Source organism: Leptonychotes weddellii, chromosome 3, assembly GCF_054177405.1.
Source record: "Leptonychotes weddellii isolate Sample4059 chromosome 3, ASM5417740v2, whole genome shotgun sequence".
Lineage (NCBI taxonomy): Eukaryota > Metazoa > Chordata > Mammalia > Carnivora > Phocidae > Leptonychotes > Leptonychotes weddellii.
The window spans coordinates 99,088,981-99,104,848 of NC_138371.1; the positions used below are offsets into that span (position 1 = coordinate 99,088,981).

Here is a 15,868-nt window from a genome sequence, read left to right on the forward strand (position 1 = left end):
CATCATGGCCCACAGGCCTCTGCTAGCATACCCACCCCCCTAACTCTCTCCCAGCATGCCCCCTACTCTCCCCCAGCATGGCCCATGGGCCTCTCCTAGCATGCCCCTGTCCCTCTCCCAGCATGCTCCCCAGCTCCCAGCTCCTGGCCAGTGGACTGTCAAAGTTCTCCAAAGAAAGCCCCCTCCCCCGGGTTTAATTCCAGCTGCAGAGGTATTGGTGGGCACCTTTAGTGCTTTCAGAGGGCTCAGGCATAAACGAGAAGTAGGGAGAGGCCTGGTCCTTCCCAGCCCCAAGTCTGGGCCTATTTGGCCCCTTTCCTAGCACAGCTTAGACCATGACCCCACCCCCCATGCCCATTCCCATTCCCTGTGGCCCCTGCTGGCCTCCATCCCCATCTGTTCTCACTGGGGGCTGGCCTGCAGAAGCCACAGGGCCATGGCCCAGCTCTCCCTCACTTCCTGCCACCGGGCCCTTCCCAGAGAGGGGAGAACCACCAGGGTCATCTCATTCCCCCCCTTCCATATCTTCAGATACACCCACAGAAATGGCTAATTCTAGGGGCACCTGGGTGGCCAGTAGGTTAAGCGTCTGACTCTTGATCTCAGCTCAGGTCTTGATCTCAGGGTCATGGAAAAAAAAAAAAAAGTGGCTAATTTTAGACTTAGCAGATTTATGTGAGGGAAAAGGTTTCAGGGACATCCCAGTTAAGGAATTCAGGGTCCTTCAGTCAGGAAGTCCTCCCTTGCATCTAACCACTGCCCCAGGCTGCCAACCTGATGAAGCCCCTTCTGTCACTGGTCTCTGAACTATCTAAAGGAATTTGGTAAGGGTGCCATTGCAATCTTTGGGACCAAACAAGTATGGATCTAAATCCACTCCCAAAGCAGGATGGCCTTGGGCAAATTACCCAACTTCTCTGAGCCTCAACTTCTTCATCTATAAAAGGGGAACGATGATACTGGATGCCTTACAGGGCTGTTGGGAGGCATCCATAGGCCATGCTCAGCAGGTGCTCAGATCAGATCCTGTCTGCTCTGCTCCCACAGTAAATTCTGCAAACGCCACTCTCCTCACAAGAAGCTTCTTTAGCTCCCACTTGCTTTGACATTCAAGGTTTTCCAGAGTCTGGCCAAAATCTATTGCCTGCTCCCCCCCAACCCCTACCACCCCCCCAACCTGCCCCAGGCCTTCATATGCCTTATCAAAGACCTAAAGTATACCCCCCAGCCCTCCCTCTTATTGCCCTTGGTCCATGCCCAGAGCCAGTGCTCCCTTTTCCAGGAAGTCTTCCGTGACTTTGCCAGCCCACACTGGCCCCTTCTCCCAGCTCTCTAACTCCACAAACTCAGCTCTTGACATTTTTTACCTGGCAGCCTCACTTCCACTTTGCACAAGCTCCCTAAGGCCAAAGGCCACCCACACTCACCAGCTGCTTGTTGAAATTCTGGACACACTGTTCAAACTGCTCATCCTTTGTCTCATCTGCCTTTCCCAGTTTCTGGAGGACCTGCCAAGGCAGCGGGAGAAGGGAAGCGTTACCATGAGAAAGAGGGTGGCCAAACCAAGAGTGCCCAATCACCAATACCACAGATGGCTTCCCACCCCAGCCAGCGTCCTGGGGGCCCACAGCCAGCATCATGCAGCCCAGGGCACTGGGACCATCAGAAGATTTCATGGCTGCTGTGATCCCCAAAAGCAACCCTGAGTCCACCAAGTCTTGAGACCTCCTCACCCTCTACCGGCCAAGCGGAGGAGCTTAGGTCAGGCTTGCTGGAGTGATTGAAACCAGGAGGAGGGGGATACCCTCAAAGAAAGCTTGAGGGGTCAGGCACCCCTCCTTGCTGATCTCACACTGCACCCCTGGGGGCTCCACCCCAACCCTGGCGGCTAAAAAGTGAGCTGAACACAAGAGGGCCCAGGTAAGGGCAGCCCCACCGCCCCACATGACTCCATTTCCTGGGCCCAAGACTCAGGAATACCAGAGGGAGGAGCAGAGCAGCCCTGAGCAGGAGGTAACCAACCCAGGACACGGAGGGCAGCGAGGGGTGGCCAGGGGTCAGGCTCTTCATGTCAGTGGGAGCCAGCTCGCAATCTGACTAGATTTTCAGATGTGACCTGCTCCCTTCTCTACAGCCCAGAGGGCCAAGCTGGGCCCACTCCTGGCACTCACACTCACACTCACACACACACACACAGTCGCACACATGGGCTCACAGCTACCCGCTCTACCCCCAACTAGACATCTCAGAGGCGGACTCTCCCCCTGATGAGTCACAACTGTGCTTTCTCAGCTGTGTGGGGAGAGTGGGAGGGGAGGGCAGAGGTGGGAAGAGGGCTGGGTAGCGGCAGAGAGACCCAGGGCCAGGAGAGGGGGAAAGACTTAGAAAAAGGAGCTGGATCAGGAGCCTGAGAGGAAGTATGATGGGAGGGTGGAGGCGAGGAAGGGCGAGGGCAACAGGGGAGGGGAGGGCAGGCAAAGAGAAAGAGGAGAGATAGGGTGCAGAAAGGGGAAGCTGGGGCGCCTGGGTGTCTCAGTCATTAAGCGTCTGCCTTCGGCTCAGGTCATGATCTCCAGGTCCCGGGATCGAGCCCCACGTCGGACTCCTTGCTCAGCGGGGAATCTGCTTCTCCCTCTCCCACTCCCCCTGTTTGTGTTCCTACTTTCTCTCTCTGTCAAATAAATAAATAAAATCTTTAAAAAAAAAAAAAAAGAAAGAAAGGGGAAGCTGAGGCAGAGGTGGGGTGGGTTTGCCAGAAGAGAGGTCGGCAGAGACCAAGATGGAGAGAGACAGACTCCCACTTACAGCACCTCCTTAGGACGCAGAAAGACAGCACTGAGATGTTCAGCAGAGGCAGTGGCCAAAGCCCAACAAGAAGGAGAAGGAAAGAGCGCCTGGGTGGCTCAGTCGTTAAGCATCTGCCTTCGGCTCAGGTCATGATCCCGGGATCCTGGGATTGAGCCCCGCATCGGGCTCCCTGCTCACTGGGGAGTCTGCTTCTCTCTCTCCCTCTGCCCCTCCCCCATGCTCATGCGCTCTCTCTCTCTCTCTCTCAAATAAATAAATAAAAATTTAAAAACAAACAAACAAACAAAAACGAATGAGAAGAAAGGTGGCAGTGGGTGGGGGTGGCAGGAGGAGGGAAAATTGGCAGCCTGAACCGAGGGATGCCCTGTCCCAGAACAGAGAGCCCGGACCCTTCCCAGCCCTGACTGGCCCTAGGATGGCCTAGGCCGCCTGCTGCACCATCTCCAGCAGGCTCAGGGGCCACGGCCAGACCTTCTCTCAGCGTGTTCATTTAGCCACCTCACCAAGTGCCGGCTTTGTGCACAGCCATGGGCCCCTCTGCTGGGGTAGTAGACATCAATCGGACATGGATCCAGACAGAGGGAAGCACACAGCACTGCAGGAGCCTGGGGTGGAGAGCCCATGCAGCCTGAGCAATCAGGGGAGACTTCCTAGGGGAAGTGGCAGCTCAAGAGCAGGGAGAGCATGCAGCAAAGGCGAGACCAGAGAGATGTGAGGTACATGACCAGGGAATTTCAAATAGCTCAAGGTGACCACAAGTCACAGAGGATGGTGAGGGAGGATATATGCAGCAGGAGGAGCAGGGGTAGGCCTGGGAGAGGAGCCCACCAACAACTTTGCGCTGTAATGGTCACAGCACAGTTTATTGTGCAGTTTATTGGGCAAGTGCAGCTGTAGGCCAAGGGCTGACACTGAGGTGAGAGGCAAAAAGCAAAACAAAACCACCAAGAGCAAGAAAATCAGCACTTCCTGCCAGCCATGGGCTCCCCCCCACCTCCCCCTTGGCAACCATACCCAGCTGGTCCCATGGAAATGGGGTGGAGCTGTTGGAGGCGCCTGGCCCACTCTGCATGGAGCTTGAGTGGGTGACTCACCCCACTATCAGACGCCAGCCCCTTGGCCCCACCACCTCCAAAGACAGAAATGGAACACCAGGTGGAAAAGAACTTCCAGAAGTCAACAGAGGCCACTGGAGTGGGCAAGAGGCTCCCAGGAAGCAGGATCAAGGCCTGGTCGGCCCTCAAGACAGGAGGACTGGGAAGTGGCCCCGTCCAACCCCTTCCTCTCTTCTCCCTGAGGAGATGTACGCAGTCAGCAAAAGGTCCCTAATCCCAGTCCTGCCACCAGAGTGCCCGAGGGCTCCAAGCCCCCAGATCTGCACCCAGACACGCACACCTGGGCCCAGTTCCCCAACCGTGCTCCACCAGGGAGATGGTCAGGCCAGCCACAGCGAGCCAGGCCTGGCAGTGAGAAGACACTGAGAAAGGGGACTTTCTCTCTGAGCCTCAAGGGCATTGTCTGGAAAATACAGGGAACACTGGCACCCACCTGAAGGGCAGCTTCACGGGGGAGTCATCTGAACCAAGGTTTGAAGGATGGTTAGGAGTTTATAAGGCACATCCTATCCATCCTTCAAAACCTGGCTCAGATGACACCCCTGTGGAGCTGCCCTGCCCTCTCTCCCCCACACACCCCAGAGCAGTTAGGGCCGGGGACCTACTCTCCTCACTACTCTGTAATGTGCCCATGCATCTGCCTCTGGCTCTGCACCAGCCATATGAAAAGTGTGAGGTCACAGACGGCATCCAGCCTTTTCCATGTCCCCGGCTCCTGCAGAGGGCTGGGGACAGGCTTGACACACCGCTTGCTCTTGGTGGCTGCTGGCTAATCTAAGCCGAGAGCTGTGAGGACAGAGTCAAGACCTTGAACAAAACATCCCATCTCTCAGACGAAGTATCCTCTTCTGTAAAATGGAAAGGTTGTGTACAGAAGGCACCCAGTCTGACTCATGGCCAGAAAGCTCACCGTGAAAGGTCACCCTTGAAACTAGGGCTAGAGCTAGCACTCACATTAATCTGAGGTCTGGTCTTGGGTGACGTGGGCCTGACAAGGCAGTGTGCAAGGGGATGGCCGGCACAGGAAGGTGGGCCAGGCTCCCGGCTCCACATGACCTCAGGCTAACTGCTTAACCTCTCCACACCTCAAACGGTGACCACCGTGGGGCCAAGGCTTGAGAAAATGCGCGGTGAGTGCGTGCTGGCCTTGGCCTTGGCCTTGTTAATCCTCACTGTACCCACCCCCATTTTACAGATGACAGAAGGAGGGCACACAGCCTGGGTCCCCGACCTCAAGGCGCTGCTGGAATGGCTACTGGGGGAAACACAAGCTGGGCGTGCCTGCCTCGAAGAGGCACTAGGACAAAATTCGGTCCAGTAAAATCCCACAACCTCCCGCTACCAGCTTCCTTTTGTCCACCCTCTGTAACTGGAATCCCTGCCTGATCAGCTGCTGGCTGACCATGACCAATCCCCTCCCCACCACCTGAAAGCTATTCAGCCATGCTGCCATCTGCCCCATCCCCAGGAGAGGCCCCAAGGTTGCGCTCTTCAGCCCCCACCAGCGCCTTCACCTCGGACACACACGCATGCCCTCAGCCCTCTACTCAGCAAGAGGGAAGCTGTGGCCACGGACATGGTGCTCCACCCATTCAATACTCGGTTAGTGGAGCCTCCTTGTGCCAAGCTCACACACAGACCACTGAGAGCAGCAGGGGGACTCTGGGTGTCCAGAGGGGCTGGCTTCCCGGGGGGCTCAGAGAATGCGGGACAGCCAAGGTGGTTTCAAAGGATGAGCAGGAGTCAGGTGGGCAGGAGGGCCTGGTGGCCAAGAGGCAGGATTCCCACTGTCTGTCCAGGGGTATGTAGGGGGAGGGCCCCAGACACTCTGGTGTCACACACACTTACACACTTGTCACACATGTCTCCCTTTGTAATAAACACAGGGAGCCTCTCTGACGATGGGACAGAGGACAGGTGCACAGGCCCTGCCACACCTTGGTGTTAGCCCAGGGGCAGGGAGTGGGGACGGTTCAGCAGCCCAGCAGCCAGCAGTCCAGAAAGCCTCATCGGGGCCACGGCTTCTCAACACGTCCTCAGCCCAGCCAGATAGCAGTGGCGCCCACCTGCCTCAGAAGGAACAGTCCGGCGCAGGGCAGAGCCGGGCAGCTGGTGGCAGAAACAAAGCCGCCTCTGACAGCATCCACACTTCAGCCTCACTGAGCCTGGGCCGTGACCCGGGGCCAGCAGCCCCTCCCGGAGCAGGGTAGGAGGCTCCCCAGGGCTCGGGCAGAGCTTCGGAGGAGGGAGGTGCCCCTTCCCCAGCCTCTCTGCTGTGACCTTACTCACAGCCCAGAGCATCCCACTCCCACGGCCCGTGTGGGGAGTCCTGCCAAACCCTCACCTCTCCTCCTCCCAGCCAGCAAATGACCCCTGGGACAAGGCGCTGTGTCTCTGCACAGTCACACTTGCGTGACCACCGACCCCAGAGGAACAGGAAGGTCCCTGGGGGCCAGGCTTGTTTGAACTAGGAGCAGTTGATCACTTACTACTCATGGAGCACTGAACAAAGCACTTTACAGTCACCAAGCGCTCCCTCTTACAGGTGAGCGTCTTCACCTCCATGTGACAGATGGCAGGTGAGCACAGATAAATCAGGACACATACCCTAAGGTCTTACACTCAGGAGTAAGCTCTGAGCTTCTCTGCCACTCCCAGCCCCCAAAACTGGAGGAGGGGCACCCAGTAGGCCTCATCGGGCATAAGGCACTCCAGCCCAGCTGATACAGTGTGGATAAGCATGTCTGCAGGCACTCACCCACTGGGCTGACAGCGGGTGGCCCTGCCTGGAGCCCTGAACTCAGGGCAATCCCCTCCCAGGGGCTCTAACCCCTCCTTCCTCCAGGGAGGGACCGGGTTCTCCTGCATTGAGAACACACTCACATCTGAATGGCATGGCACAGGGCAGGAGTAAGTGCTTTCTAGAACCCAAGGCTGGGGAAAAGAGCCAAGTCCAGAGGCCCAGGAGGGAAGCCCAAGGGAGGCAGGGCCCATGTTCCCAGTCAGCCCTGGTCCCCAGGCTCTGGGCCAGACAGGAAAGCTGGGGGCTCCTCCAGCAGCTACAGCACCCCTTGTCATGGCTGCAGCAGAGGCATCTCACACAGCCAGCCAAGATGGGGACCCACTCACACCTCACCCCGAGCGTCCCCAGAACCCCAACCCCTCCACACACACACACACACACACACACTCACACACACACAAGCGGTGGGGAGGGGCCTCGCCCAGCTCCCCTCCAAGGACCCACCGCCCAGCTGCTGAGACCCCAACAGACCTGCACCTTTCTCATCATCTCCTCCCGGCACCTGCCCGGTCGCTGCCTCCGACAGGGTTGGTGGCGAAGTGAGCTGTACCCGGGGGGCTGGGCGTTACCACCTCACTGCTTCCTCCCAGGAGAGCTTGCGGTCCGGGGGACCACAGCAACAGGATGCACATCCTCGCACCTCACACACACCTCCCAGACAGGCAGGACAGACAGACCGACAGACAGATGGGCAGGCAGGTGTAAGGCCAGGTTTTCCCCTGTACAGATTGCTCAGCACACACAGCTGGGTCCTCTTCTGAGGGAGACTCCCCAAGAGGCGAAAGGCCAGAGCTGCCCCCTCCCCCAGGCAGACATGCCAGTCTGGCATATTCTGCCCCCTCTGCCCACGGGCCTCTGGGTTTCTGGCTCCCTCCCTGTCACCCTGGGGCTTTCTCTCTGTGTTCAGCTCTGGCTGCCTCCTTCTCCTCCATCTCTGCCACACAGAGCAGGGGTGGGCCATGTTAGGGAGCTCTGTGGGCACTGCAGAGCTGGGCCCCTGTTCCTCCTGTTCCTATGCTGCAGGGCCCCTCGACCCACGGGATGAGCCCTGACACTAGGGACCTGAGCCTGTTCCCACACTCCTCTCAGACCCTCTGGCAACCCAGGAGCTGGGAAGGACCCCCCAGCAGCACCCACAAGAGAGCACAGGAGAGAAAGGAGGTAGGCCCCCAAGCCCACCACTCTCTGACACGTTGCATCTGCCCCTAAAATCAGCCATTTCTCCAAGGGGCCCTGGTTGTCTTCAGGGGGAGGTGTGTTCATTGCTACTGGGTAGCCTTGCTCCTGAGTATCTCATTTAATCTTGAGGCCATGTCCTGAGCTACATATTCTTAGCCCCACTTTAGAGATAAGAAAGGTAAGGCTGAGACATTAAGTAATTCGGCCACATGGCTAAGAAGGAGCAAAGCCAGGACACTGTGGCCGTGCAGTGGCCGTGAACATGTGGCTCAGATCTCATCTGCTGTAGCAAATGAGCTAGACCATCACTGTGTCCCAGCTGAGGCCACACTGCCCATGGGCTGCTCTAGCCAGTGACTGAGTGGGGGTGGGGGGGTGGCAGAGGCAATGGGCTCCAACAGGTAAGTCTGGCCTGAGGATACCCCACCAGCCTTGCTGAACCCTGCTGTGCTGCAGGCTGAGGCCCTTCCCCAGGACCCTCCTCCCCTGGCCCCTTCTTCTACAGTGGGCCCCTGGCACTCTCACTTAACGAGAAAGAAGAGGGAGGCAAGAGTGCGGAGGCAGCCTGTTGCCTGGCCAAGGCTAGACCCAGGGCTCCTGACTCCTGGGTCCTTTCTACCGGGTGCCCCTCCAGGGCTGTGGCTCTTGCCCCTGGGCACAAGGAAGTGGCTGCATCTTCTCATCTAGCATGCAGCCCCAGCAAAGTCTGCCCCTCCTCCCGGAGAGCCCGGTGAACGAACTCACAGAGCAGTCAGGCAGCTCTGCCTTCAGAGCAGGCAGCCGTGCTTCCCCCAAAGGCTGGGGGTCTCCCAGGGACCAGTCTGTCACGGTGAGCAGCCCCAGAGCTGCTGCTGTGCTTTTGGGTTGTGCCAAGGGGAGAGGGGGAGAATGAGGGGCCTGACCTCTCCGGGAAGGAGTGTGGCCCCACTCCAGCCCCGCTGCAGCCGGCAGTAGGGAGAAACCACTGAGGCTCCTGCCTAGGAGCAGAGCCCAGGGTCCCAGAAAGCGAGTCCAGAAGATACAGCAGAGTGGCCCTGGCCAATAAAACTCCTTAGCCCTCCTGCAGTGCCAGGCTGGCCGCACATCAGGCTTTCCCTTACAACTTCCCAAACGCTCCAAGACTTTTGAAGAAAGATAAATGTTGAAACACGAGCCTTGGGCAAGAGCCAGGAACAGCATTCCATCCCCGAGAGGCAAGAATGCTCCCCAGCACCGAGGCCCCCCACGCGGCAATTGTCTGCACACTCCCAGGCTCCCATGAGCAGGCCACAGGAGCACCCAATACCCTCGTGTTCACGTGCTGATGCTCGCCCACGGGTCTATGCACACACACTCACACACACTTCCTCGTGGGGCTCCTGCCCACGGCCCTTCAGTCACCCCCAGGCACGGTAGGAAGGCGGCAGGAACCACAAAGAGGCTGCAGAGCCAGGCAAGAAGCAGAGCAGAGACCAGGAGATGCTGTGCAAGGAGAAGCCAGAATGAGGAAGGGGAAATGGAGAGAAAACCAGAGAAAGGGAAACCAACAGTAGCTCAGAGGGCAAGCAAGCTGGGCTCCAGGCCAGGCAAGGACCTAGCAGACCCAGGCAGGTGGGTCTCAGGGAGGAGAGAGAGCCTCCAGACTCCAGCTCCCTCTCCCCACCCCAAACACACACACACACTCATGCACACACACACGCACACACACACACATGCACGCACGCACACACACACACACTTCTGCCCCCAAAAAACAAGCCTGGCCAAGGGGCCCTGGTCCCTTCTCTTGGTCTTGCTGTATCCCCATCCTAGGACCTCCATTTCCCCAGGCTGGCTGCAAGGTGGTGGCAAGAGAGGCTGGCTCTGAGGACTGGCATCTGACATCCTGCCTTCCTCCCAGGGGAAAAGTGTTGCTAGCTCACCTCCCACTCTGGAGCGGTCCCCTCACCGTCAGATCGCAGCCCAGCTGGGCTCCCCCTCCTCCTGAGCTCCATGAAGATCACACTGCAAGGCATGACCCCGGGGAGCTGGGTCCGAGGACGTACCTTGAGGGGGCCCACCACCTCTGACACCCCCTTCCGGCTGGGCTCACATCAGCAGGACTTCCTGAGGTGAGCACTGTTGTCTCATTTTACAGATGAAGGAACTGAGGCTCAGGGAGGTCACTCGGCTGATGAGTGGCAGAGCCAGGCCCCCAAACCTGATGGACTCCAAAGCCCAAACTCAACTTGTAATTCTCAAGTGGGGAGTACACAGACGCCCAGCCATCACAGGCGGTATGTTTAGAGTTTACTACAAAAGATTCATTTTGCTGCGACTCCATCTTGCTGCATTCCAAAGATTTAGCTGCTAAAGAAAGCACTTTTGAAGGGGCGCCTGGGTGGCTCAGTCAGTTAAGCATCTGACCCTTGATTTCGGCTTAGATCCTGATCTCAGGGTTGTGGGATTGAGCTCTGCGCTGGGCGTGGAGCCTGCTTAGGATTCTCTCTCTCCCTTTCCCTCTGTCCCCAACTCTCTCTCCCTCTCTAAAAACAAAAAAGCACTTTTGTGACATAACCAACACAGATAGATTGTGTAGCAGAATGCAAAGTTTGCAAGGATTTTGCCATGAAATACAAAACTAGAAAAACATTTCCACATTCCTGCTGGCCAACTGAGGTGGGGCTGGGCACACACCCCGCCCCTCCCCCAACCCAGGAAGCTCCTCACCTCACCCCCACTTGGTGATCTGTTTTTTTAACAAGTCCTCGTGCTCTGGAAGTCACTGTTCCCTGACACCAGTCCACAAAGACTCATCATCTTTTTCTGTGGGGCCCCAGTAAGAACGGCTGACTGGCTGAGGAAGCCAACTGGCCTTGCTTGGGAGACAGTCACTGTAAAATTACCTCCTTCCTCTTTTAGCGATTTTCCCTTTCCTTTACGAAACACTGGTGAGAGTGAAGAGCAATGTTTGGTTTTCTTTTTTACATCCTTAACTGGATTTATAAAAACTTGGCCGCCACAGATATCGCCCCACCACAATGCCTTGAAATGTGACTCATTGGTCAAAAGCCAGAGTGCAGAGAGCTCTATGGCCCTCGTCAGTTGTCAGTCCGTCAGTCCCAGGGCTGGAAGCCTAACCCCCGAGACAGGTGGGGGGGCCGGGGGCTGCTCTTCCTCCATACCCACCTCTCCAGGTGGAAGGGAAGGCTCCCTCCCCAGGGGACTGCGGATGAAAGCCCCCCCTTCCCCTCTCCCCTCCCCTCCCAGGGGGCCTGAAATTCCAGACTGTTCAGCAGATAAGCGTGTGGCCAGTGGCCAGGCTAGGGCCACCCAGAGCCCAGGGGAAGCTAGGGTGGGCTGGAACAGCCCCGAACAGAGCACAGGGGAGCAGAGGCAGCAGGGCCAACGTCAGGATGGGGAAGGGGTTAGGGAGAGCCAGAAGGGCCCAGCTGAGCTCGGGTGGGTGAGGTGGAAGCCACAAAACAGCAGCAGTCACTCATCCAAAGGCATCCTAAAGGCTTACAGGTGTTCTCCAAATCCATGAGAAGAGATGAGGAGACTGAGGCCCAAAGCCCGTGATCTCAGGGCCAAGTCAGCAGAAAGGAGGTTTAGGCTAAAAGAAGCACTGGAGGCCCAAGGGAGTGCTGGAGGGGCCCAGGCTGGGGAAAGGCGCTCCTCCCCTCAGGGACCACCCACCAAGCTGAGCCCCTCCTTAGTCGACAGCAGAACTAGTCTTCCACGTGAGTAGGAGGTCTTCTGGAAGGGCCAGAACCACCCAGACGGAGGCAGGCCTCCCCCTTCCACAATCAGAAACCACCCAACTGTCCAGACCTCCCCAAAGAGCCCTCCACTCCTCCCATCCACACTCCAGGGGGAGAAAGGAACTTTTACCAACTTTCCAGGAGGGCCAAAGCTGCTCCCTCCTCGGGAGCTCCCACTTGATTTTGCCCCTCACATGCTGTCCATGGTAAGGAGTCCCTACCCCTGGACTCCGGGATGCGGCCCCCTGGGCTGGGAGAGGTCTCATGGGGGCTCATCTTGGACACCCTCCCCCAGCCTGCCTGGCTCTGTTCTTCAGGGAGCGAAGCAAGATCCTGAGCCAACACTCTGAAGAAGAGGCATGACTGGTGGTAATACAAGTCTCTAAACAAAAATATGGCAGTGCACAGAAAGAGTGAGGCAAGGGAGGTGCTGTTCTTAGGAAGTAGCTCAGGGAAGTGACAGTTGAGACCTGATGAAGGAGAGAGAGCTTGCCAAACAGAAGACAAGCAAGTGCAAAGACCCTGAGGTCGGAAGAGCAAGGTCAGCACAAAGGGAAAGTAAGAGGGTGGGTGAAGGAGGAAGAAGTCCTAAAACGCCAGGTGCTGAGCACTTCACCTGATTCATCTATCTATCTCCCCAAATCCTCAAAAAGGAATACTAGTATTATCCCCACTTTGCAGATGAAGAAACTGAGGCACTGCTTTAAAATCTCCCCAGGGTTACACAGCCAGCCAGCCGGGTGGCTGGAATCCAAACCCCAAGCCTGGTTCCAAAGGCCATGTGCTCTCACCACTGCACAAACTGCCCTAACAGCAAGGGCCAGACCACAGGGCCTTAGCTGGACGCCCCTGGAAGACTCTGGCTTTGAATCTCTGCATGGAATAGGAAGCCCTGGGGAGCTCTGACCTGACCCTCAGTGTTAGAACACCCAGGCTACTGTGTGGGGACAGACTCAAGAGCAGGGTGAAGCAGGGAGCCCATTTAAAAGGTGTCTGCAATGGCCCAGGTAGAGCTAAAGGTGGTTTGGCAAAGGCAGGAAATGGTGAGAAGTGGCTGAATTTGGGGTGACAGAGAGAAGCAAAGGAGACTCCAGGATTTGAGCAACAAGAGGGAAGGAGCAGTCATCACCCAAGACAGGGACAGCTGAGGGTTGTGGTGAGTCTGAGGTGCCCAGAGATGTCGGGGAGGGAGGTGGGGACACAACAGCCAGGACCCCAGGGCGGCCAGGGCAGACCCCACCATCAGGCTCCTGAACTCCCCATTCCCTGCCCACTTCCCCCCTCAGCCACTCCTGCTCTGGGACGTCCAGCTCAGGGTGTCTGGTCGCGACAGCTGCTAAGAGGAGAGAGGGCGGAGCATCTCCCACTCAGGACCTCTTCTGCTATGAGAGGCCCCACAACAGAAGATTCAGGGAGCAGGCCCAGGCTGTGCAACCCTGGGCAGGGAGTACCCCTTTCTGAGCCCTGAGCTTCATCAGTAAAATGGAGCCAAGACCTCTCCCTCAAGGGGAGGATTAAGGATGAAGAATGGTTGAGTAGGTAAGAGGGCCCAGCACAAAGTGGTGGCTGATTTCCTTTCTATTCCTTTACTCCTATCTTGACCTGGGATTCCTTATCCCGAAGCCAGAAATTCAGGCAGCCTCTCCCACCTGGTCCCCACCCTGCCCCACCCTCCCACCCCCAGCCCACACACGCCTTCCCTGGTGCCTGCCACCAAGCGCACCTGCTCCCTGTGACTCACTCAGGCTTACGCACTCCTGGTGGACGGCAAACACCAATCCACCTCCCCTCAGCAGCCTCCTCTACCCCAAGGCTCTGCAGGGACCCTACACGCCACCCCCTTACCCTGGCCCCCTTTGGTAGTAAGAGGCTGAAACGGTAGATCCCGTGGAAACCAAACAGCAGCTATGACCAGCAGCAGCCACCATTAGTAGCCCTGATGCACCTGGACATTCCTGGCATGGACCTGGGATACAGCCCACCCTACGAACAGGCCCAGAGAAGGCTCGAAGCCAGGGCATCTGAGTGACACAGGGCCTCCTGTCATGCTGCGAGGGGCCTGCAGAGGGCAGGAACGACCCCACCCTTGGCCCAACACCCCACACCACCTGTTCAGAGATGTCAGCACAACCACCCCCAGGGCCACCACCCACCCCATCTGTCCCCTCCATGCATGTGTGGGTGCTATTCTCAGCCCCAGGCTCCAGGACTTAGGCCATCGACAGAGGGGTGGACTCTGCCCCTCCAGTGCACCGCCTCCCACAGACCCCTCATCGGCTGCTTCCTTAGCTCAGTGGGGGAACGGCCCGCGTGGAAGAGCAACAAAGCACGCGCCCAGCCCACAGCTCAGCAGGGTACAAAGCCAGGGCCAGGGGAAGAGAGGGTCAAGTACCCACCTGCACTGGGACCAAGAAAGTTCAGCCCTGGGTGCCCACAAGCTCCACAAGGAGACCCTTCTTCCTTAATGATGCCAGCCCATGCTGGCCTTTCAAATGACCTCTTCCAGGCAGGCTTCCCTGACTCCACCCCATGCACAGGGGCTCACTTGCCCCTCCAGATGCCCTAAGCCCTTTGGATATGTCTGTTTCTATCAGAGAAGTTCGACCTAAATATGCAAACAGGTCATTCATTTATTTCACCAGTTGGAATCCTCCATGTCCACATCTGTGAAATTAGAACTATTAAACAGTACTTAAAGGAGATAAGATATGTGGTATTTTTTTCCAAACACATTATTGCTACTATTTCGGTTATTGTTACTTTTGTTATTCAAAGGAGCAACGCCCACAATCACCTTTAAATAGCTCCCACCCAGTCCAGCCCACCAAAGTGCAGACAACCCACACATGGCCCAGCAGTCAGTGGGGAGGGGGGCCTCACCCCGGTCCCTGTGCTCACTCCCAGGCCGCCCTCTGCCCCAAAGCCATGCTCGAGACGTCCCTGCCTCAGCCCTGGACTGTCCACAAGTCCCCAGTACCTGTGAGGGCACCGCAGGGACCCCCAACTTCACAGTTGGGGAATCAACAGGTGAGGACTGGCTAGTTCAGTGCTCCCCAGCAGACGAGGACTAGTTCCACTGCATTTCACTAGTGGAGGCAGGGGGAGATTTGAGAAGGGCCCGGAGGGGAAGGGGTGTTTGACCACCTGGTAATCCAGTAATCCGGTGGAGAGTGAAGGCTGGAGTCAGGAAAGCAAGTGGGACCACCCACAGACTGGGGGACGTCACATGGCTGCCCCTGCCCCTGGGAGATGGAATGAATATTCAGGGGCCAGGACAGGCTTTTGCAGGCTTCCTTCTGCTGATCCTGCATCCTGTTTTTCTGCGCTTCTGGGGGGAGGTTAAAGCAATGGGTGGGCAAGGGGCAGACTGAGGGGGAAGGCACCACCCCCCCAAGCCCCGGCAGACACAGGAGGTCGGTGCACAGGAACAGAGGGCTGGAGGCCTCGCTGGCGCCGGGGACAGCTCAGGGGGATGACGTGGGGCCCACAGAGACCTGGGCATGTCATCACTTCTCAGGTCTCAGAGTCCTACCTCTATAACCAAAGGAGGGAAGTGAGGACCAGGTGACCGTGAAAGACCTGTCCAACTTGGCTTCCCGGGGCTCATGCAGACCATCAGCCTTGGAACCCCTGTCTCACCAACTAAGGAGGGACCCCAGGGATCTCTCCTGCATCCCTCCACTCAACACATCCAAGCTCCCACCAAGGTTCCAGAAGGGCTGAGGCAGTGAGGACAGGGAGGGATGGCAAAGACCCCCCAAAATCATAGCAAACACCAGAACACCCTCTATGCCTGCTGGAGAGGGTTTCATGCCCACCTGTCCCTTCCTCCCCTGGGGCCCTCCTTACCAGAAGAAACACAATTCAACACAAAGGGGAAGTTGAACAGCCAGACAGAGTTACCAATCCTTTTTAAAAAAAAAAAATTTAAAAATCATGGGAAGGGGCCAGGAGAGGCACACAGGAAAGATCACAGTGGGGCAAGGCCTGGGGATGGACACCCGATCCCAGATTCTGAAGGTTGGCCCCTGGCCACCCTGTGCTACAGCTCTGGACACTTCTGGATCGTCTATAAGCTGGAAGGGATTCTGTTGCCTACAGGGAGAGGAAATCAGAGTGGGAGAGCTGAAAGGGTGGGCAGTAAAGGGGGGGGCATGTTGTCACCCAGCGCCCCACCCCCGCCCCCATGAGGTCCTCTCCAAGCAATGCCTCCTTCCTTCCTCCTTGAAGGCCTCAGGCCC

General features: G+C 57.4%; 1 protein-coding gene across 21 annotated transcripts in view; it reads right to left on the bottom strand.

The window, feature by feature from the left end:
* BIN1 (bridging integrator 1) overlaps positions 1 to 15,868 on the bottom strand; it is a 55,739-nt gene that overhangs the window by 26,914 nt on the left and 12,957 nt on the right. For 20 of the 21 annotated variants that reach the window (XM_081814641.1, XM_081814639.1, XM_081814636.1 and 17 more), the window contains exon 2: positions 1,428 to 1,508. In XM_081814641.1, coding sequence (XP_081670767.1) covers positions 1,428 to 1,508 — 81 coding nt within the window. Of the gene's footprint in view, positions 1 to 1,427; positions 1,509 to 7,203; positions 7,231 to 15,868 lie in introns of those variants that run through there. The other variant, XM_081814642.1, reaches the window with a different exon arrangement.